This window comes from Sphaeramia orbicularis, chromosome 1 (genome assembly GCF_902148855.1).
Source record: "Sphaeramia orbicularis chromosome 1, fSphaOr1.1, whole genome shotgun sequence".
Taxonomy (NCBI): Eukaryota; Metazoa; Chordata; class Actinopteri; order Kurtiformes; family Apogonidae; genus Sphaeramia; species Sphaeramia orbicularis.
Genome location: NC_043957.1, coordinates 52,203,313 through 52,227,717, shown reverse-complemented (window position 1 = coordinate 52,227,717; position 24,405 = coordinate 52,203,313). Strand labels below are relative to the sequence as shown.

The following is a 24,405-nucleotide window of genomic DNA, read 5'->3' as shown; positions in this document are numbered from 1 at the left end:
AGTCATCAGCGGCATCTTGACCGCAGTGATAGATTATTACCATAATAATCCTGTCTGCTCAGTTATTGTCTCCTAAATGCCTACCCTCCCCCACCGCATCCTGAGTGTATCCAGCTTATCAGTCCTTCTGGTGCATGCAGAGTAGCTTGGATTTCTTATGATATTCTGTCCACTGCTTCCTCAATTAATGGAACAACAGGGAGCTCGAATGTCATATGACGGAGGCACTTTTATCAGCAAGTTAGAGGAGCTCAGTCTGAGTGGTTTACTGCTGGAGCTGGAGCTGGAGCAGGAGCTGCTGCTGCTGCCGGTGCCGGTGCTGGTGGCGAGGGGGTTTGTACAGTGGTGGCAGCAGCGTTGATAGGGATAGCATCCTCAGTGCACAGCAGCCGAAAGCAGTGGAGGGAGTGGAAAGCAACGGAGGGAAATTGTGTGAGACAGAAGGGAGATAGTGGCAGACATTGCAATCCAGAGTGTTATTTGCAGTATCAGAGGAAGGTGTTTGTTTTTTTTTTTTTTTTGTGTGGATGAGAGTGAGTTTGGCAAAAGGGGGGGGGACTACAGCAGGCGGCGTGTGTCTAGGCATGCTGTTGTGAGAAGTACAGCAGAGGGAGTGGACTAAGTGGGAAGCAATCACAAGGGAAATGGACCGACAAACTGTACTTCCCAACTCATGTGCCCCCAGCGTGGATTAAGGTGAACGTCTGCGTCTGTTGTACTGACTGTAGATGAAACAGAGCTGATCTCAATGAATGACGGAGTACCTGTGGATCAGCACCATGTGGAATACATAACAGAAGACAACTGAGGGAATTCAGCGAGGGCCGGCCGGCAAGTGGCTGTGGGCAGCGGCTGTAGTCTTTGCTTGTTTTTTTGTTTTGTTTTTTTTTACACTTGATCTAACCCCAAAACAACTGGGCTACTAATGAGCAAGTCGATGTGTGGTTGTGGCTGCAGCATCATCTCCTCTTTGATGAAGAGACTGGGCCGCACAGCTTGCTGCTCAGATCTCCTCTCCTGCAGCCATACTTCAGAGCAGCTGCAGCGACTGGCCACTGGCTGCCCACCTCAACCAAAGGTAACGTGCGTCAGCGGCCACAGTCTTCACGCCTCATGATCACCCAGGATTATGTTATTTATGTGTTATCACCTGTGTGAAACATAGGAAGCATCCGGACTACAGCGTCCTTGTTTATCTGCTTCAATTGTCTGGCATGTTTTGGCAGGTAGAAGAACAGAAGAGCCCTGTAATTGATTATTTAATGGAACCAGGTGATTTAATGGTTGTCTTGCTGCCTTGACAACAGTGGACTTGCTTTCAGCCAGCAGAGTCATTTAAATGGATGCCTTCAGACTGTGGTTTACAGTGATTACAGCCCCCCTCAATTGGAGAAAAAGCTTTTTCTAATGGAACAAATAAAAGCCAAACAAGATTGTGTCTGTGTGCGAGTGTGTGTGTGGGAATGGGAGTGTGACTTTACTGTAATGCATAGCTTCTATCTCATGATGATGGCTTCTAGGATTCCCTCTGTTTCAGGTCTTGTTATGATCATGCCTGTTTTAATAGCTGGCTTGCACTCACTGACTGGGATTTTGAGTTCTTCCCATAGTTCTTGTGGCAGAAGGCCATTTCACACCACAAAAATTATTCACTTATAGTTCCCAAGAAAATTTAAGCTCTCATGAGCGATGAGACGAATCCAGACATGTGGTGTTACTAAGCTGTTGCATGGCAACTATTCACATAGAAAGAGGGATAATGAGTGACAGTTTTAGAAGAGGCGTTTTGCTTATACTTAAAACCTTGAAGTCACTTTTTATGTTGACTTATAGTCATTGTTGTATCATTTTCCTTAAAAAGCACACAGCTATGTTTCTCACTGTGAAATGAGTGGAGATGAAGGTTGTCCAGCTGTCAAGCAGTTCAGGGACTGAGGTTTCACTTTCTTCCTCTGAGACATCACAAGGCACCAGCTCTAAATAGAGGCATCGATTAATGGCTTCTGCAAAGGTTTCAACAGTTACAGTGGATTTACTGGACTTTGTAGCATTCCAGGAAGATTCTGCATTTCTCTGCTAGTACATTTCTCCTTAGTTTTCATAACTATTGTGCAACATGCTATTTGTTATAGCAAGTCAGGAGCCAATTAAAGGGAGTGAATGTGCCTTTTAACTTCCATGCAATAATGCATGGCATTTGCAATAATGTGACAAAAGTAGTTATTTTATAGTTATGTACTTGTACATGTATATTAACATTATCATGTATATTAACAGAGAATATATTTGAGAGAAAATATTTGGATATTTTCAGTCATCTTCCACTGCTAATGTAAAGGAACTTAAGTGGAGCTTTTGCACATCTTTTGCTCAATCTATATCTGGTAACGTGTTTGTGAAGAGCTACAGTTTTCTCCACTCTTTCCTGCTGTTTTATTAAGGTCACATTGGTATGATTTATTGTTGCCATTTGGTGCTGTTCAGCTCAGTCCTTTTTTTTTTTTTTTTTTTTACTGTATTCCCATCAAGAGCATTGTGCCTCTTTAAAGTCTGCTTGACTTGGCTCTCATTTTGTAAAAGCCCATTTTTTGCCTCATAGTTTTGTTCATCTTTCAAAATTTTACCAACAGCAAGTAAATATTAACTTAAATGATCTGAAATATTTTGGCAAATATTAAATTTACTACTTCCACATTTAGTATAGGCTAATATTCACAAACTAACTTAAACACGGTTAATTCAATAGTAAGCATGAGAATACAGAGTGAAAAATCAACCAAGCATGAGAATAATGTTCCTTTCACATGGAAAAACTGATCATGCACATGAAATTAAAGGTTTTCGTCAATCAGTGAGTCCAGTTCACAGTTTGCAATTTAGGAGCAGCTCTTCTGTGTACAGTGTTTGGAATTATGAAAAAACTGAACAACCAAACTGGAATGTAATTGATTTACTTTTTTGATGGAACATTTTATTTACACTATATAAGAGCTCATATTCCAGATACATAGCAGTTAATGCAGATTGACTGAGGATGCCTCAAAAATAAGCATATAAATGTCATTTTTTCAGACCTGTATGTAGGATTTAGTGTCACTAAGAGGTGAGATTGCAAGTTACATCCCATATAATACCATTTCCAATGTGTGTGTCTTGTGAAATGCCCTCTTCAGAGCCTTAGTTTGTTCCTTCTGAGCAACTGTAGAAAGTCGAGATGATGACCCACATTGTGCTCATTGTCACTCTAACCATTCAAAGGTGATTATAGACGAATCAATTCATAATTAAGATTTTTTTACATTCCATTTTCCTGATATATCTCCATAAATCATACACTCATCCTTTTTAATTTGCCTGTCATTAGTGCAATCTAAAGCCCTGTTCACATTAAATATTTGTGACTGAATAAAACTGTTTAAAGTAACTGCAGGGAGGGAAAAATTGTACCAGTGTGAACTGATCCATCTGAGCTGAAATCAAGTGAGCCGACGCCATCACCTGTGACTCAGCTTGCCAAATCACCAGTGGTTGGTTTTAGAGTGTCATATAATGTAGTGTAGGTTTTTCTCAGTATTTATGGGCTGTAGCTCACCTGTAGCCAAGAAGCCATTCCCCCGGTGAAGTCCAGTCTCATCTGTCCAGGACTGATCTGTGTGAGTTTGTGATAACAAATCTATCTTACATTTCTGCTTTTCTTTTGTTGGAGTTTTATTATGAGAGATGTGCAGTGAGACACTTGCAATCGGTCGTCATTGTTTCTGCCACATTTGATTGAAATGTGACAGGGTACATTTATATTCACAAGACAGCATTATGTAAATGTTGACTCACTTTATTATTAGACTAATATGCTGTGAATGCAGATGAAAGTTTTTCTGTAAACCCCAGAACAGTGCTTGTAATGACTTTACAAATATTACTAGGCTGATTTTGAAAATAATTATAATATATGTGGGTCATGGGGTGAGACGGGTTTAGAATGACTACTCTCAACAACAGAACTACTCTGGGAATACCATCACAACGTTGTATGTTTGTTTGTTTTTTTTAAATCCACAATAGGACTGCAGTTACAGTAAATAACTCACTTCATATTTTACAACACTACAAAATGCATGAAAAGCAGGTGTTTAGGACATAAATAAATAGAGTTACTGATATGGAAACTATAGACTTTATCATGTATCTTATCTTGTTGCACTGGTGTGAACTGGCAGGTTTTCATAGTGCTGCACACCAGTGCTTTGCAGTTAGTTACAGCATGTCTCACTGTGGTCTGAACTTGGCTTCAAACTTTTGCCATGCAATGTATCTCATTAACAGTTTCACTGACTTCGTGGTTTTGTTTAGTTCTACTGGGGGAAACTGTTTTTTCATGCCAGCTTAGTGGAGAAACAGGCTGGATATGTCCCTCCTTGCCTTATGTTGTAGAAATCCAGAAAGTTAATGCATACCTGTTTCCCGCAAATCACAGCATGCAAAGAGATCTGTCTGAACCCACCCAAGCAAAGCGTATTCTGGAGGGTCTTGTGTTGAGTCTGCAGTGTGTGTTTGTGTGTGTGTGTGTGTGTGTCCCACAGCTGTGGCGTTATCTGCAAAGTGCCAACTTGGCATGGCATGCTGAAGAAGTCCCAAACCCTCCCCATCGGGAACTCCACTGGGGACTGTCTGGATGTATGTTGCTATGCCAGACTGCTGTGTGCACACTGTCAATGCTGGTCTGGTATAAATAGTCATGTTATTCGAAGGCCATTTTAAGTTTTTGGAAAGTTAGCGGTTTAGGCTGTATTTTAAAGAAAACACAGAGAATCTCACTAAATTTACTTACCAGGGAGGTTAGCTTTTTTTTTTTTTTTTTTAAATTTCAACCGTACCAAAGCCTTTTTAAAAAGTTACAGATGGTTTATGCTCACTTTAACAATGGCAAGACAACACACTAGCTTATGGAGATGTCAGGTTATTTGTTGGCAAACAGTTGCCCATTGACACGGCTAAATAAGTATTCATTTGGACTCCTATTCCCCCCTGACTAATAAAAGTTCAATACTCCCTCCTCTCCTCAGCTCTATTTTTTTCCAAATCAAACACCTTTTTTTCAGATGTTAGCCTCACTTTACAGTTGATTGAATCATGTTGCTTTGATAAATTATTTATTAGTTGAAAGTGGGAGCTAAGTTGAGTGTTGCCCTCAGTATGAAACATGGTCTTTTAGTGACAGGACCATAAATAGAAAAATGGAAAAACTCTTATTTCCGGTGTTTGCTCTCAGAGGTTGTATGTCTCCTGAGCGCCTGCATCACCTGTTTCTCTGGAGACACAAATTTACACCTGCACTCGCCTGTTTCCTGAAACTATTTTTGTCCACTTCACAGTGCCCAAAATACCAAGAATAGAGACTCATGAATGAAAAGTATGCCGTACTCAAAGCTGTCTTCCAACATTTATTTATTTGATCAGGAAGTCTTTGCGCTCACTACAAGCAGTGCCATAATTTCATTTAATTTATAATGTCTACTGTTCCAAATGTGGCAATTCAATTTCACATCCAGAAACAGCTGTCTGTTCTTGTCATTTAAAGTGCATTTGGTTTAGGAGAAACATTTTTTTTTTTTTTTTTTGGACAGAATTGAGTTTTTAACAAGAAGACTGAAGTTTTGCCCATGTAAAAATGAATGGTCTGTTAGGGACATTGTTTCACATGATCAGCCTCACGTTTCAGTTGTGAACTCTCCTCTCACACAGTTTGCTCTGCTCACAACTCTGTGAACAACAATAACAACAAACACATTTCATGCTTTGTTGAGGAAACTAATTATGGAACCTTGGTTGTTCCGGTAAAAGGCAGGGACAGCTTTAGCTATTCATAGCCTTCCTTTTCGGAGCTCACAGCAATGAAGTGGCACTCCCGAGGGGGGGATGTGCAATCTGAGATATGTCTAATGCTTCCCACCACAGCACAGGGACTATATGGCAAAAAGGAGAAGACTTACAAAGCCACCGGTGACATTTTCCTCAAGGTCAAAGCGGTTGTTTTGCACTGAAACAGATGAAATATTTTCACGTCTCTTATGCACCACATTGAGGAGATTTGGAACTGCAGCCGATTCTTAATTTGTCACAGTTGAGATAAGCTCAAGACTTCTCATGAGCCCATTGGCACCTTCCAGGCTACATTACCCAAGATAATGTTCAATTCAAGTAACAAAAATAAACGTCTTCTCTGAAAGCATGTGACTAGTAAAAACCTCTGACATCATGAGCTGAATAACGAATCCTCAGGGGTCACTAGTAGAACTGCATGATTAGTCGAATTGTAATTGCAGAATCGGCCCTTGAAATTATGTAATTGCAAAAGGCTGTCATTTAAAGGTCCAGATTTAAAAGAATTTAGGATGATCTAATAGCAAAAAAACGGAAGAAAATTAACACAACCTCTGTGTGGTAATGTTGTGGAATTAGGAGTATTTAGCAGAGGTATTGCATAAAACATGCAAAATGAAAGTCCTTAAGTTCTATGTTTTTTAATGTTTGATGCTGGTGAAATTTGTATGTTTTACTTGATATTTCTAAATAATTCATCTATACATTTTCCTTGATGAAAAAAGTAGACTCAGATTGTAAATATAGCCTACAATAATTATAAGAGGGTGGACAACGCACGCGTGTGCATTTCAGTCGACGCATGCGCGGTTACTGCCCTACTTATAACACCATGGAGGTACGAGGCGGTGCAGTCCGTGCCCACTGCTGAAGTGAAAGTGAGACTTTATGTTCATTTATCATTTCCCTACCTCCTGAAGCTTCGCAAACTTTCATTTTAGGGGGCAGGACGTTTGTCCTGGCCTATCATATTGGCCTATTATATATTATACATCCGTATAATAAGTCTAATGTGACGGTGATGATTTTTTTTGTATGAAATGTATGATGTGGCAGCAAGCGCCATGGCAAAACCTTACCAGCAGAAACGCTGGTTTCAATTGTATTTTACAGTCAATGTGCTTTAAAAAAAAGAAAAAAAATTAAAATCAACCTTAAATATCGGCCTCAAAAATCAGCTGTAGATATTGGCCACCTGCTGACCAAATTTTAAAAAATCAGCATTGGCCTTAGAAAAACCCATATCGGTCGACGTCTAGTGATAAATCACTTAAGACAAGTTAAATATAGAGAAAAAAAAATTTGAACTGTCACACAAGTAGGAATGGGTCTTTATGGGTTACACTAAATGAACTAATAGTTTACTCATCAAGTGTTAGATCATCATTCAGTGATGTTGTATTATACATGCTGCCAATTGGTCATATTCTTTATCAGTTTCTGCTCAATTTGTGTTTGCTGCTATTAATTAGCTCAATCCTCAGAATATCATAGGTCAAGATGGTAAATACATCATGGCAATCTCTTTTTTTTTTTCTGCAGGTATAACATTTTGTCTGTTGGTGTTTGTCAAAGATCCACTGTGTACTTTTTAATGTCGAGGCTGTAGTTTTCGATGTTCTACCCTCACCTTACCCTCACATACAGAAATGACAAAAAATGCAAAAATGCACAAAACCAGTCTTTGGTTTGTTAGTTTTGGGCTTTTTTATTAAGGTGATAATAACTTTGGTCCACATTTGGAGTAGGTAGTAGGTGATCCATGATAAAACTAGATGCTACTAACCAGAAAAAAAGTTATTAATTTTGAATTATAGTGTAAACATAGTGGATGCTATGGAGGTGAAATTAAATTTCCAGATGATCATACATTAGATGAGGACATAATTATGAGTATTATATTATACCTCTGCAGTTAGGTTTCACTAAATCCCCCTAACTCCTGCACACACAAATTTCAGTCTTACAGGCACAAAAGACAATCCTGGAAATAAGAGGAACTAAGAGTCACTGCCCAGAGACAGAGAGAGATGCACTGCAAGCTGTGTATTAACTTAATGTTATTTACTGGCATCAGACTCTGAGAGAAGAGAATACAAGTTTACCCGACTGATGTTCAATTCACTCTAATGGTGTTTTGTTTCCTCTGGTTTCTTCGTGAGCAGAAGTTTAGTTCCTCAATCTCTGAAGTTAAGACTGACACCCACTGTGACAGGTGTGATATATGTGGTGAACACATAGGGCCTCTGATCACAGAAGACATTTCAACACCGGTAAACGGAATTAGTAAACTTTAAGGCATGTGGTTTAGAGTTGAATTTGGCAGTGGCTCCTGATTTCTATCCTCTATTCTCAGAAGCTCTCCTCTTTGTGGATCACTTTGTAAAATGCATGTAATGGCCTGTAGCGCCACATTATGTAATAATGGTGCAATATGTGATAATGTAATAATTTTCCTCCTCATTATGTAATAACACCACATTTTGGAAAAATATTCTTGAACACATTTTGTAATAAACTTTGCTGCATTTTGTAATAACTTATCACATATTGTGTCTTGTGCACCATGGTGCACCATTAAGTTTTTTGTAAGTAATATTTAATTAGATCAGCTGTTGTCCCTAATTTGCACACAATTTTTCCCTTATAATGAATACAGTTACATTTGATTTAGGTTTGACCAGTGAAACATCCTACTATTTAAAAAAAAAAAAAAAAAAAAAAAAAGAATTGTAATTAAGCCAGAATGCTTAATGTTCTGCTGGTATGATGGTTTTTCCAATCAAGGCATCAATTTTGATGGTTTATTACATAATGCACCAAATTATTAGATTTCCTTTCAATACTACACTTGCATTTTTTAGTAACTGGTGCAATATGTAATAGTTATTACAAAATGCAGCAAAGTTTATTGCAAAACGCGTTCAAGAATTCTATTACAAAATACAACGTTACTACATAATGAGGTGAAGAATTATTATATTATTACATATTGCACCGTTATTACACAATGTGTTGCTACATGGCCATCAGTGTAATCCTTACCACACCATTCATCTAATCTCCATGTCTTCATGACAGGAGCAACACTTTTCTGTTCCAAAACATTCTCCAGAATACATTTGTCATCTCAGATTTATACCCTAAAGTAACAGTTTGATCAACTAACCAGTGTCTGGCTCACTTTTTGAAGAATTGTTTTGTTTTAAGCAAGTTTCACCAATTAGTTTTTTTGACGTTCAGTTGTTTTCGCAGAACATTTTTTGACACAGCATTATATGCTTAATGTCATTTTTAATGCTGCTATTTCATCATAAAACTCACTCTAGTACTCACATGTCTTGCAGCTGTGTTTCTATCAGTGTAAGCTACCGATGACAGAAAGCCTCAAATGTGCTTTACACACTACCCACTCAGCCCACTTCCATTTGGACTAGACCAATCCACGAGTCACACATCCCACTTAACACAACTCTATTTACATACGCCTTTCCTGTCACTTGGATGTCAGTCGAATAAGACGTGATTAGAATTAAATAAGCATTTAGAAGTGCATCAAAGGAGTGATATTTTGCTTTTTTAAATGGAATTATGCATTTAAAAACATTTCCCTGTGGTATACATAAACTGTAAATGCTATGCTTGGGTCTGAATTCTTCATTAATTCGACTCCACAGGTCCATCTTCAACCCTATTTCTGAGTGATGACAACAGAAAGGTCGTTTTGAGCGCTGGCCCTTTAAATGCACATGACCCCACCCCCTCCAGGTTGTTGACAGTGCTTTCTGCCCTGTTCAGCCACTTGTGTTCGTTAACACAATCAACAACTGAACATTTTAGGTAATCCGCTCGAATTTTGGACATATTTTCAGTATGAACTACAACTGCTGCTGCTGAAAAACAGTTGTGGCGTATTTGGAGAAATGTTTGTTGGCAGTCTTGACCTTATATGTACAAATGTCGTGATGTAACTAGCCATAAAATGTAACACATTAAGAAGGAACTGAAACAGGTTGCAGAAATCCACTTGATTTTTGCCAGAATGAATATAAAGAAAGCTTTGCAGCACCTGGAGAGTTCAAATTCAAACTTTATGAACTGTTAGGGTCCAAATACACAAATAAATATACCAAGGACTAATAAAAGTGGGTTTAGCAAAATAGAACCCCTTTAACTGTCTTCCTTTCACCACAAAATATAAACAGTTCTGTCTTTTTGATCATTGTTGCCACCTCATCGTCTGCTGTGCAGAGATGTATCCAGTTGCAATCAGCTTTATCCATTAAAAATCACATAGAAACCTGCTTTTGCTTTTAAAGCTCTTGCAGTAGAAAACTTGACTTGCAAATTCAAGTCATGTACTTTATTGCATGTTCTGTGAGTTTAATTTATTGTTGTGCTTCTAGTAATACACTGCACTGAATATGCCTGAGGGTCATATTTTTCAAGTAGCACTGTTTTACTTGTTCACTAAGCAAGGCAATTATGCCACTTTTTCAGTTTTGCAGATGCCATAAAGAGACTGTTGTGTGACTGTAGATACAGGGGTTAAACCAAGGCAGAACCAGATCTTTTGTGTCTTTTTTTGCCTTTACAAATCCAGACAGATTAGTAGTAAATGGCCACTGAACTGTTGGTTCATGTTAGGAAGTTAATTGTATTTTTGCTTTACAGTCTATTTTGTCCTCCTGTTCTTTGACCATTCATTTAAATGCTGTGGTGTGTAATTTAATTTAAATTAGAGAGGCATGCTGCCAAGAGGGTCCAATCAGAATGTGTTAAAAACAGATTCAGCTCCATAATCCATCATAATAAGATGTGGGTGTATTCATTTGTTAATTGGCATCTTGATATACAGTACGTGGTACGCTGTTATTTTTCAGCCGTGGTCTGCTGATGTGTGAAATACAAAGGAAATGGAAGCTATTCTTTCGTTTCTTTTTTCTTTTTGCATGTGGAAAGCATCCAGTGATAAATCTGTTACTGAGGAAGCAACAGTGTGGCCTTCTCTTGCTGATTTCAGACACTACTTAGGCTTTATCTGTCACCTTTGTTGCATTTTTGCATTTTCAGTCAAGTGACTCTGAGTGCATGTGTGTAGACTGAAAGCCTTATTGAAGGTTTGATGCTGACAGATCGCCTTGGTGCTATAAGATGTGCTCCTGCTTCAGTGACTGTGGTGTCTGAGGGAGAAGCTGTTTCATTCTAGATAAACGTCTGGAGCCTCTCCTCACATTTTACATATAATTTGAGACGTTTCAACAGGAAGCTTATGTGACTTGAATATTTAATCAGTGTATTTGCCTATTGTAAGCTGGTAAATGGATAGCAGTACAGAAGAGGTATTTCATCTTCCTGAAGGTTTTAGACTGAAAGGACAGGCTGAAAGTGGAACTGCAGTGGTGAGACGGTCACATCAGAGTAGTTGCTGATGAATTTTCATTTCATTTCATTTATTAAGATCCCCATCAGCAACTGAAACATCAGTTGCTATTCTTCCTGGGGTCTCCTCTACCTTACATTAGAATTTTAATTATTTACATTAATTTTACACCATTCTCTCTCTCTCTCTCTCTCTCTCTCTCTCTCTCACTCACTCACTCACTCACTCACTCACTCACTCACTCACTCACTCACTCACTCACTCACTCACTCACACACACACACACACACACACACACACACACACACACACACACACACACACAAATGGGACATATACAACAGCCCAATGCAATAAAAATAAATAAGTGCTATACATTTACACTCATTTACCAAACAATAGCTGTCTGATACAAATTGTAAAGCATCTTTCAATATTATCAATACTCATTCCATTTCATGTCCATTGTCTAAACAAGAAAAGTTTTGATTTCTTTTGAAAACATTTTGTATTATTTTCCAACAACAGAAACCCTGGCAATCCATTCCATGCAATGATGGCCTGATAAAAAAACAGTCCGCTGTAACTGATTTGTTCTGTGTTTCACTGGTTTACCTTGTACAATAATTATGTTGATCAGCAAAAAATGACAGTTTTCTGTTAATGATTTCTGGTGTTTTTGTTGCTATGTGACAAATAAATGATAAAAAGTATTTCGATCCAGATTTTACAGTTAACCATGCCAAACTGTTGTGCATTGTGGTTATATTTGTTCTGTATGGGCAACCCACAACAATTTGTGCCGCTTTGTTCTGTGCAACTTGCAATTTGTGTAAATTATTTTCATTAGTATTTGACCAAACAACTGAGGCATAATTCATATGAGGTAACGCTAATGATTGAACTAATCGCTTGGTCAGCCATTGGGGAATAAATATCTTACAGTGTCTAATTATTATGTTAACCACCAAAATTTTATATCCGTCCATAACTTTTAGAGCTATCTTGCAAACAGACAAACAAACAGACTAACCCCGATGAAAACATAACCTCCGCTGTTCCTTGGCGGAAGTAATAAATAAAATTGAAGAAATTAGGACAAAAAAAAGAACAGGCCTTTTTTTAAACTACAGTATAGAAATTAGTAAATCAAACATCAATAATAATAATAATACTATAACAAAAATAAGAGAGAAATAGCTGCATACACAGAGACACTGACCATCCTCTTCAGTGCTGGGTACAGAGCCTTCATGCTTTCAAAGCACTGGCCAAATCGCTTGGATACTATCAAAACATGTATCAACAAATATCAATAAATGTCTGGCCAATACCTGAGGAGTAGAGCAGGAAACGCACCACTCATGAAGGCTTTCACACTTTTTATTGATGATGTTATTAACAGACAACTGCATGTTGAGGTGTATTTTTTTATGCTGTAAAAGTGGATAAATGACTGGGTGTTCAAACATAAAACTAAAGTGGCATCACTATCAGTACTGGTATTGAACATTTTTAACAACCCTCAGCCTTAGTGCAATTCCTTTGTCATCAATATCTTAAGCAGGGGTGCCGCTCCCAATTGTGGGCCCCATGAAAGGTAAACGTTGTGGACCCTTCATAAAATTCACTATCTTGTCGATCTATCGGACCGGAAGGGTGGGGGGGTGTAAAAACGTGGGGGTTCAATCCATAACTAACATAATAACATAACTTATGCTGAAACGAAACGGAAGCTTAACATGGTTTCAACATCTGACTCCTGACTTTTATTCCTCTATTATACAGCGGATCTTAGATGAAATTTTCACAACTTTTAACCTGTATCCACTGGACCCCCTCCACTTCTCTATGGGCCCCCCCACAAATGCTGGGCCCCGTGAATTTGTCATGTTTACCCACCCCTTAATGGCGTCCCAGATCTTAGGTGAACAGATGTACACAGTACGATAGCGATCAACCAATGTATACTTGGCATTTGGCTGCAACCCCAGTTGTCAGACAAGATCTGGTACATGAGACAGAATGGACTTTGTTTACTGGCTTTGTTGGACACGTGAACACAAGTCCCTCTCAAGGCTATTCTGCTCATCTCTCCATGTGAAGCCCAGCATTCAGCACCGTCTAATCTGAAGCTAAACACAATCACTCCCACCTTTTTTAAATTGAGCAATGGGCCTCCACATTCAAATGTTTTGTCCATTATTATTCTCATTATTGACTCTTGCATAGAATACAAATGGGGATATTAACACTTTTAATTTTTGCATGCTGTCGTTTGTGTGTATTCTGTCACAGTCTTGGTTTTTATCCTCGTTTGCTTTCATGTTAGGAGCACAAACTCAGCGCAGAGATGAGCGAACATTAACATATTTTAATTATCTGTTTCTACTTGTTTGTGTTCCTCTTTTACAGCATGTCAAGCCTTTCTCCTCCTCAGACAGCCTAGCGAAGGTGCAGGAGGTAGCAAGCTGGCTTTTGGAAATGAACCAGGATCTGCTGTCGGGGGGCAGCAGCAGCAGGCGGAGTCGGGGCCCGGGGGGTCCGGCGGTGCGAGGTAACGCCTCCTCCACGGCCAGGGCACCCCAGCAGGCGGCAGAAGAAGGGGACGAAGATGAGCACATGAACCGAGTTGTAGAGGAGCAAGAACAGCTGCAGCAAAGGGTATATGATGTGAAGTAAATGGTGCCATAGTCGTGTTGGAGCAGATGAAACTGAACGCTAAGAAATCAGAATATATGAGGGTGTTTTAGGAAGTATTGCTTAAATTGGAAGCGGTACAAGTCATGACATGGCACACATTTTTTGTTTTTAATTTTTGTGTGTGGCTATTTTGGGTTTAAAAGTTAAGAAAGAACATTTAGCCATGTAGCCCAAAAGAATTATTCACCAGACCGTCTCTCATATGTATTACTTCCTTTTTTCTTTCTGTCTGGCTCTCCTCAGCCTGAGGCTTCACAAGTTGATGGAGAGAGAGAACAACCATGGGCACCGAGCGAGTCAGGAGCCAGCAACGGCCCTCGGCGAAACGAGGAAGGGGAGGAAGACGAAGAGGGCCAGCCAAACGAAGTAAACGGCGGAGAGAAGGGAGCCCGGTGGATGTGGGGGGCTGAGCAGAGGCGGCTCCGAGGTCAGCCGCTCGCTGAGGAGGACGAGGAGGAGGAAGAAGAGGAGGAGAACAATAACAGCAGTGGTCATCAGGAGGAGGAGGAGGAAACGGAGGAGAGGACAGAGGGAGGGGAGGAGCAAGGGAGGGAGGAGGAGGAGAGGGAAGAGGGAGATGAAGAGGAGGAGGAGGAAGAGGAGGAGGATGAGGAAGAGATGGACCAAGACAGTGATGACTTTGAACATTCAGCAGAGAGCGGGAGGGAGGAGGAAGAGGAGGAGGAAGGAGAGGAAGGGCTGCGATCTCCCTCACTAAGGAACAGTGTGTCTGCACCCAATAACAACCTGGACTCGGGTTGTACGCACCAAAGCTCTTCCAACAAGAAGGTAAGCACAGCTGCTGTTTGTTCAGTGGTTTCTATTGATACTAGCCTCTGCAGGAACAATGATCCCTGTTACTTTTGATAATCCACATGGATTCTGTTGGGGGACAGACCATTTCCAATGTAAGCACAAACACAATTATCTACACTTTTACTAAATAAAGCAACTCCAAGAAGATACCTTAAAATTCTGACAAATAAAGCAAAACCATCCACATAAGTCACACTAGAAGAGAGTAAATGATTCCTCTCTCATCTAGGTGATCTGATCCCTTTTGAGATAATTTAAGCCTTTCACAGCAGGTCAACCAGTTTCAGATTGTCTTTGTACATTTACTGTGTAATACTGCACTGGTCTGTATGTTTTTGAGACAATAGCTCCCTCTGTTGGTGTAAATGTATTAATACAATCTACCTCAGCACTAGCCTGCTATGATCAAATCTTAGATTTGAACCATCAGATTTACACATTAGGAATAGGAACAAAATCCATTCACAGGTGACTTCCTTTTCAGATGAAAATGCATATAGCTTTTTATGCTGTGAATTCAGTAAACTGAGCGTAAATTGGGCGACACAGTGGTGCAGGGGATAGCACTCGTGTCTCACAAGAAGGTCCTGGGTTCGATTCCAACACCACCCACCACCCAGATGGGGGTGGGACCTTTCTGTGTGGAGTTTGCATGTTCTCCCTGTGTCTGCGTGGGTTCTCCCCACCATCCAAAGACATGCACTGATAGGTTAATCGGTTAATCTAAATTGCCCATAGGTGTGAATGTGAGAGTGATTGTTTGTCTCTATACGTCAGCCCTGTGATGAACTGGTGACATTTCCAGGTGTACCCCGCCTTCACCCATAAGTAGCTGGGATAGGCTCCAGCAACCCCCATGACCCTAGTGAGGATAAAGCAGGCTCAAAAAGTGAATGAACGATGAATGAATAAAATGAAGACATTAACACAATGGAATAGATTACTGATTTGATTATTTTTGTCCTTTTTATTTCAAATCTTTCTGCAAATTGTAATTAATTATATAACAAAATACACCAGTGTATAAAATAAAAAACCTAAATGGAAAGCACTTTACATCTCTACTTTTCATACTTAAACCACTTCTACTGACAGAAGTAGCCCCTCATCTGGGTAGAAGCAGCTCATGCATCATGTTTGCGTCAGTGTTTATTTATGTTGACTTCACTCAAATGACCTGCCTTTATCTGTGTTACAAGGAAGAACAGAAAGCATAATGATGAAAAAGAGAAAATAGAATGAAAATATATTACAAAATACATGGCATATGATGATGGTGACATGTGATGATATATGTCACAGGACAAAACTTTGCCTTCAAATTAAGGTGAAGTTATTCACTTCATTTTTCCTTTGGTGACTCCGGTGGATGATGATGTGTCTTTGTCCGTTGAGGAGTTGGATTGCTGAGTTGACAGATACCATAGGTTTTTTTTGTTTTTAAAGATATGTCGGATCTGAAACCAGCTCAAAATCTCTGATTGAAGCAGACACAATGCACAGTAAACTATTAGTCACACACAAGTCACAAGCAGGAGAAGGTTGTTTGCATCTTGTTTTTTGAGTCCTTTTGCTTCTTCATTTTCACGACATGCTGTTTAATTCACCATGTGATTGTACAGTGATGACTGACAGCAGAGTACAACATAATTATAACTCCTAGCAGATAACAGCTCGGTGGTAAACACTTTATTTGTGTAGAATGTGCAGAAGCTGGTTTTGGCATCTCTTAAAACCTCAGGCACGTTCATACCTGACTGACTGATCGCTGATGTGTTGAATGAAGATTAGGGCTCCAAACAGAAGGGTGTGATGCTTAAAAGAGGCGTGCAAATCGAATTGTCTGATCTTTCCTCAGTAACTGAACTAATGTGTTCAGTTCAAAAGGCTGTGATGCTGTAAAGCAGCTGTGTTTGAACATTAATACTAGCATCTTGTTCTGTTGGAGACTGATTTCACGAATAAGTTCAGAGAAGAGCTTTCCTAGTATCAACAAATCAAATCCTTTAATACTGCCGATGATTATTACTGAATATGAAGAATCCCCTTTTAAGTAATAGCCATCCATTTAAATTACTCCTGTTTAATTACAAAATGTCCTAAAATAGTGCCTTTTATAATTTCCGTGAGTTGAAAATGAAGCTCTTTAGATTGTTCAGATTTGATTTTTCATTGACAACAGACTAAAATCAAATGATATGCAGTTTGACAGGATCAGTGAAGCTAGAAAAAAATAATTAATATTTGATAATAACTTCATTACTTAAAACAAATGCTCAGTAATATTGAGTATAACTGGTGTGCTCAAGTTTTCTTTGTTATATTACAGTTTTGGCAACAGTTAGATTTTGTTTTGTTTTGTTAAAATTCTAAAATATGGTTCAATGCTTAATTTCTTCTGACTTGCAAAGTATTTGTCTATGTGAATATTTTCAATAACATGCATAAAAGAAGTATTTCTACTTTCACGTATTAAAAAATGAGCAGAAGAAGTTTATAAGATAGTGTTATTTTAACCGCCTGTCAAAATAATATTTATTTGAAGAAGAAAACCTGATGATGCCATAATACAAATATGTGCAAATAATGATCTTTACATTTTATTCAATGAGTGACACAGTCTGTGGATACATAGTGTTAATGTGTTGATGGTTTTTGGGGAGCTAAGTGTGTTCTGATATGTGACCTCCCCCTGCTGGTGAGAGTTTGGAATATCAATACCACATACAGCTCTGGAAAAAAAATAGACCACTGCAAAATTATCACTTTCTCTGATTTGACCATTTTTAAGTATGTGTTTGAGTAAAATGAACATTTTTGTTTTATTCTCTAAACTACAAACAACATTTCCTCTAAATTCCAAATATAAATATTGTTATTTAGAGCATGTATTCACAGAACACAACACATAGTCAAAATAACAAAAAGATGCAGGTATTTTCAGACCTTAAGTAATGCAAGGAAAACAAGTTCTTACTGATTTCTAAACAACATAATACTAATGTTTTAACTTGGATAAAGTTCAGACATCAGTATTTGGTGGAATAACCTGAATTTTCAATGACAGCTTTCACGTGTCTTGGCTGTCCGCTGTTGCTGTTGGATGACTTTATGCAGCTCCTCACAGAGAAGTTGAAGAAGCTCAGCAATGTTTGATGGCATGTGACCATCCATCTTCCTCTTGGTTATATTCCAGATGTTTTCAAAGTGGGTTCAGGTCTGGAGATTGGGCTGGTCATGACAGGGTCTTCATCTGGTGGTCCGTCATCCACACCTTTATGGACCTAGCTGAGGCCAGGAGCATTGTCCTGATAGAAAAATCAGTCCTCAGAGTTTGGGAACATTGTCAGACCAGAAGTCCTGTAGTTTTCAACAGTTATTTTTGTATTCCACTTACTTTTGCAGTACCAATAGCACTGTTTTTGCCTATTGTAAGAAGACAGTAATGGTGTTTATACTTCTCCTTCTTAAATAAGACATGGATCAGGTGTTTATTTAGTAGAATAAGATGTGCTTGTGTTGGAATTCAACAGACACAGGAATGGAACGGCAGTCATTTATTTATTTATTAGTTTGATCCCCATTAGCTGCTGCACACCAGAGCAGCTACTCTTCTTGAGGTCATTAATAACGTAAAAACAAAGCACCACAATTTTCCACAGCTCGTTCAACAAACAGGATGTACATACACTCAACACAACAACACGAAAACCAAAATTCAACAACAAGCACATAATGCAAAACAATTACAGTAACTATAACAATACCAGCAACAACAGAAAAAAAGAATAAATAAATAAACCCAAAAAACAGAAACAAAAAACAAAAAAACAGCTCCACGACGAACAAAAGCAAAACAAACCAGATGATGATGTCTCTATAGGATTCTTGGGTAAATATAAAAATTTTCAACCTTTTAGAAAAACTACATACAAGCAGACATGCTGATTTCAGAGGAAACTGCAGCGGTCTCTTAATTTTTTCCAGAGCTGTATAACCCCATTAATCAGTTGAAAATGTCTGGTTCATGCCGGGTGATATTATAATGTAATGTGGGAATGACAGTAAAAAGTAGGCAGGAATGTTAATTTTTGCACAAATCTGCCTTTCCCACGATTTATAGATGATGCCTGTTGGGTTTCATTTTGTGGTTGTTTTTCGAACTGGTTCTCAAGGGAAAAATAGTTTGGGAAACAGTGACATAAAGGACATAAAACATCATACGCGATCAGATTATTCTCTAGTAGCTTTGTATAATAACCTCACAAAGGGAAGTTGTTAATTGTTGATGAAGGGCATGCATCCATCTTGTGTGTCTTTGTTATGTGTTCTACCTGTGGTGTGTCAGAGCCTTTGGTGCACATTTTGCTGTTGCTCCTTTCGTCCTAAATATAGTCTGAATTATCTCCTGCGTCTCTCACCATCTGACACAGCTGTCGGATAGGTTTGTCAGGACCTCGGCCGTTACAGGAGACCAGCTGGCATTGATGTTGAACATACACATTTTGTTACTCTGGGTCCTGTTTGCTTGGTATTAGGAGTAGTGTGTAAAGAGAAATCGATGTTCAAGTAAAAAATAATGAAATATCTGTAAATCATTTATCCTGTCAGTTCCCTTGGTACTTTGTAGGTCTTTAATATTTAAACTCCAGTTGTAGTATTTGTTAGAAAACCAAACAGGTAGACTCAGAAATCTCATGTAGTTTAGAAGCACAAGAACTAAGGAAATGCTGCCATGAAAACAGCTCCAATGGGAAATAAAATGTGATACAAATTCCAACAGGTAAAGAATAAAAACTGAAAGAAGGAAATAGAAAAAACAAATAGAACAATGAAGTACTAAAAAGACTATTTTTAAAATGATGAGATTAGACTGAAAACAGGCAGATGGTGGGATTTAGTCCAGTGTTCTGAGACTGTTGCTGCAAATGCGCTCAGTTGTCTTTATATTTAGTTAGCGTGCAGTTAAAAGGCCACATCAGATGTTCACGTACACCTTCTAAGTAGGGCTTGGTGATAGAATGATCTCAAAAGGAGACTGGTTTATATTTATCCCATAAAGACCCATACATCCACTGTCGACCAAAAGCATCTACTGGTCTAAACTGTTGATCTACTAATCCTATCAATCCATGTCTGCTATGTTTCATGGTCATCAGATTTGACCCATTCGGACATTCAGAGGCTCTGTAGTTACCATGGAAACACTGTCATCTTCTACAACATTGATTCACCAGTAAAACCCATGGAGTTGGATCAAGGACAGTGGATGGACACACTGGGCTTATGTTCAGTTAATGATATATTTGGCTGAAAAAGCCACTATTTCTTCAGTTTTTTTCTTCTGTTTTGATATAATAACCTTTGACTTTACTCTGAGCTTTTATAAACATCTACATGATCAGTCAGTAAAATATAGGAAAATACACAATTTCCACTGGGAAAAATGCTAAATCCAGATGATAATATTATAATAAATGGTCATAAATCACTTAGGAAAGGTTAAATAAAGAAGAAAAATTAATTTGGTAACTGCCACAAAAGTCGCACTGGGTCCTTATGGGTTATGATAGGCTTGGGACATCTTTACTCTACTGATAGATCTAACAGCATATTATATTGTAGAAATAAATGTAACACCTGCAAACCTCCATAGGCCTCTGGGCAGGTAGCTACCTAAGGGTAGACATACTGGCAGGTAAATGTTTGTACCAAATATAGGATTAAAAAAAACCTTTATATGCTACTGCCAACACATTTCTTTTTTTTTTTTTTTTTTTTTTTTACAAAAGCGCTGCCTAATTAAAGGGTAAAGATGCTGGGTTTATCATCTCCATAGATTAATTTGGACTTTGTGTTTTATTGATCCTAATACGCACAGCGCCTCATACTAGCAATTAGCATTAGCCCTAGCGCACTAATTAAGAGCAGTGAGCTGCCATTGAAGGCACCTGTCTGTGTTGAAGTTTAACATTTACAGAATGGGACTCAATGGTGTGTTCAGGTGCACCCCTCAAACTCCAAAATCCATACTTGAATAGTGACAAAGGCTTTTTTTCTTATTTTCCTTTAAATCAGGGGTATCAAACTCATTTTAGTTCAGGGGCCACAAGCAGTCTAATATGATGGTAATTAGGCCAGACCAGAAAAATTATTAAAAAACAGATAAGTACCCATAAATAATGTCAACTCCAAAGTTTTCTCTTTGCTTTGGGGTGAAAAAAGTAAAATTACACTATGAAAATGTTTACATCTGCAAGCTGTACTTGAACATAACATGAAGAAATATGAACAACTTGAAAAATAAGTGTAATTTTAACAATATTATGCCTCAGTTTATCATTTACACATGTGTATCACAACTTACAGATCACAGTAGATCTACAAATATGCAAAACATGTTCCAACAGGCAGAATATTATTAAACCTCCACTCACTTGTCTTAAGGTATTTTGTGTGTGGTTCTTATTTGTTCAGGTTATTCATGTTTTTTTGTTGCACAATATTTTTTAGTTCGTAAATGTAAACTTTTTTGTGTAATTTTACTTTTTACGCTAAAATAAGATCCACTCGAGATTGAATTGGTGTGTATGTTGTATGTTTGTATGTTCTTGAAAATCCTGATGTGTACAATTAGATGCATGCAATACACAGATAATCCATCAGGGGGGAGGAATTAGTTCACCAGAGGCCTTTCCAGTAACACTACAACATTGTCATTCATGAGGAAGGAGGCAGAACTTTGCCAGTTTTGAGAAGGAATTACCAATGTGTTAGAGATGTTTGTGTTATATTATGTTTTTTTTTTTGTTCAAAAATAATATTTGAGCATTGAGACCTGATGTATCAAATATGACACACAATTTAAACTCATACATGGAAATTGATATTTGAAAAAAAATTTTTTGGGGTCAATCGGAAGGACCGATAAAGGCTCCAGTTTCAAAGAATTTAAATTTTTTTGTCAATGATTTAATAGTTCAGGCTTTACAGGGTTAATATCAAGTGCAATGTAATGTGTAATTTTTGCATTTCCGAAATTCATCCCACAGGCCAGATCGGACCCCTTCTGGGGGCCTGTTTTGGCCCAGGGGCCGTATGTTTGACACCCCTGGGTTAAATAGTGAAGGATCAGTGTCCATGTTTGTGTTAGGAATGTGCTGTCCATGGGGGGTTCATTGATATGGGGGATACATGCACTGTATGTGTTTCCAGACTGTACAAATGGTCATATGCACATGTATACATGTTTACGACTGAAGCAGGTGTGTAGTAGTGGTGCTGTAAAAATGTAAGGTCCTGTGATGTTTGGCCTTGTGTGCATGTCTCGGCGTGTCTTCACTTCACAGATAGCATTCCAGGCCTTGCAGGTGCTCTAGGCTCAGGTCACCAGAATTAGAGCCTTTACCTCCTCTCCTCTTACTTTACACTCTTTGACCCGGTGCCAGTGGGTTTCTACTCAAGGTCATGCTCATCATTTAACGTTTTAAATTCTTCACCAGCCTTGTTAATAAACATGCAGGCTGTGCATTAATCTTCCCGATTGCCCAACGTGTGAAAAGAAATTCACATGTTGAGTCGAAGCCTCAGTTTGATTTACATTTTAAACGGATATCGTTCTGTGCAAAGGGTATGATGCGTTACATGATATTTTTACATGTTGAACGATGAATATACGGTGTTCAGTGAGTCATTAGTCTGTAGCAGGTGTTGATACTCATATACTGTGTTATATAGATTATCCCCTGGGAACTGGCTTGTCAGACTTTAGCAGCTATAAAAAATGTAGATAAGTTTAAAGGTTATGACAATATGCCATGACAAAACATTTCAACCCATAGAAGCTTGGTAATGGTCTACTAGACAGAACTGCAGACACTGTTGACATTAAAACCCACACATTTATTCGTTAAGGAATATTAAAATGTTAATGTTGTTCTTACTTAGTATGCATGATGTACTGTGGAAAGTGGCAGATGTTGCAGTACATCTGGTTCTGTATGACGTTTAATTTTTCTCCAAAGTTCAGTACAAATTTCAATGTTTCATATCATAAGAAATATAAGGGACAGAGCAGAAGAAACATCGTCCTTAACCCCTAAACAAATCACCATGTCTGAAATGTGAAAAAACATCTATGCATCTATTTTTTTTTTAAAAATAGTGGCTATATGTAATATTTCTACTTTAAAATATTAAGAATTACCTACAATTCGTTTTAGTGTTTGGGATGAAAAGCCCTGAAGTTATGCCAAAGATGCCAATGTAGTGTCGCCTAAATGTATACAGTCATGGAAAAAATGATCAGACCATCAAAAGTCATCAAAAACATTGGTTATGCAATCAAGCACTAACTCCTGTGTGCATCATGTGACTAAAACAGACAGAAAAGAAAACATGGAATGCCTAAAAGCACTGTTTTTGGCAGTACAATGCCATAGCTATTGATGTAAGAACTGAAGTGATTTTGGTTATCAAGAAAACCATGCCTGCCAAAGGTTCTAATTTAGCCCACAGTATGCATTTGGAAAATGCAAAAATTATAATAAAGTTAAGAGTCAAAGGTGTTATACTTGTTTTAGTTCAGGTTCCACATTCAGCCCAATTGTGATCTCAATTAAAATAGTAGCGTAATAACCTATAAATTCTGACTCCAAATTTAAATTAAAATTTCATTGTAAAAAGTTGGTATCGGATCAGTGTCGGCAAAACTAATCCTAAAGAAAATCGGATCGGAAGCAAAAAAATCTAGATCCGGACATCACTAATAAAAGTACATCAAGCCAAGGTGTTGGGGAAAAACAGCAGTTTTGAAAAAGTCTGGAATTTTTGATTTGGATAAAAAGCAAGTACCCTGTACATATCGTTGATTCGTGGTGGTTTTGATAGTCCTAGATGTGTTCTGATACCAGACTTCCTTGCTATTGACAGTACAGAATATCAGTACTTCATACAACCCATGTGAATTATGTGATAAGAATAAACCGGAACATACTCTTCCCACTTTAGGCTCTCTACAGTACATAGCTGTATGTCCATCTTCAGTATAAATTCTAGAATATCACCTCTGACTAATGACTTGGGTATTATGTGATCTTGGAGGATTAGATGTCTCAGAATGACTCATCAGAGACCTTTAGTAGTAGATAGGTCTGCAGAGCAGTGATAACACACAGCAGGACAATGCAGTGAGTCCAGCGTGCACTTCACTTACAGAGCTGACATTAAATTGAGCATCATTTTTATTTGGATTATGCGGCTGAAGAAGGTTTAAATGCGTTATTAGTGTGAGGTGCATAACTGATGTGATGAGTTCATTTTACTTTGAATCTTAATTACTGTTTCAGCTAACACCTCAGCCATCTGGATGCTGAGATGGACAAAATGAGTGCATAAATCTGCATATGAGTACCAGGAAATGCGGAAGAGAAGTTAGTTCCAGCTCCAATTACCCATATGCCCTTGTTCTTTCAGTTCAGATGCCCACCTGATTTTAATTTTTTTTAAATGAATATTGATGAGAGGTATTAGAATATGAAGGCAGTTGCTGATTTTGTTGCCTGTGGTTTAATGCTTTTGGGGATGTGATGATTAAACAAGGTTAAAATTAAATTTTTCATCTT

The 24,405-nt window shown here is 38.3% G+C and overlaps 1 protein-coding gene across 3 annotated transcripts in view; it reads left to right on the top strand.

The window, feature by feature from the left end:
* Positions 1-24,405, top strand: part of fbxw7 (F-box and WD repeat domain containing 7) — a 151,729-nt gene that overhangs the window by 36,354 nt on the left and 90,970 nt on the right. For all 3 annotated transcript variants that reach the window (XM_030141074.1, XM_030141081.1, XM_030141090.1), the window contains 2 exons: positions 13,679-13,927; positions 14,210-14,755. In XM_030141074.1, coding sequence (XP_029996934.1) covers positions 13,748-13,927; positions 14,210-14,755 — 726 coding nt within the window. In that variant the 5' untranslated portion in view covers positions 13,679-13,747. The remainder of the gene's footprint in view (positions 1-13,678; positions 13,928-14,209; positions 14,756-24,405) is intronic.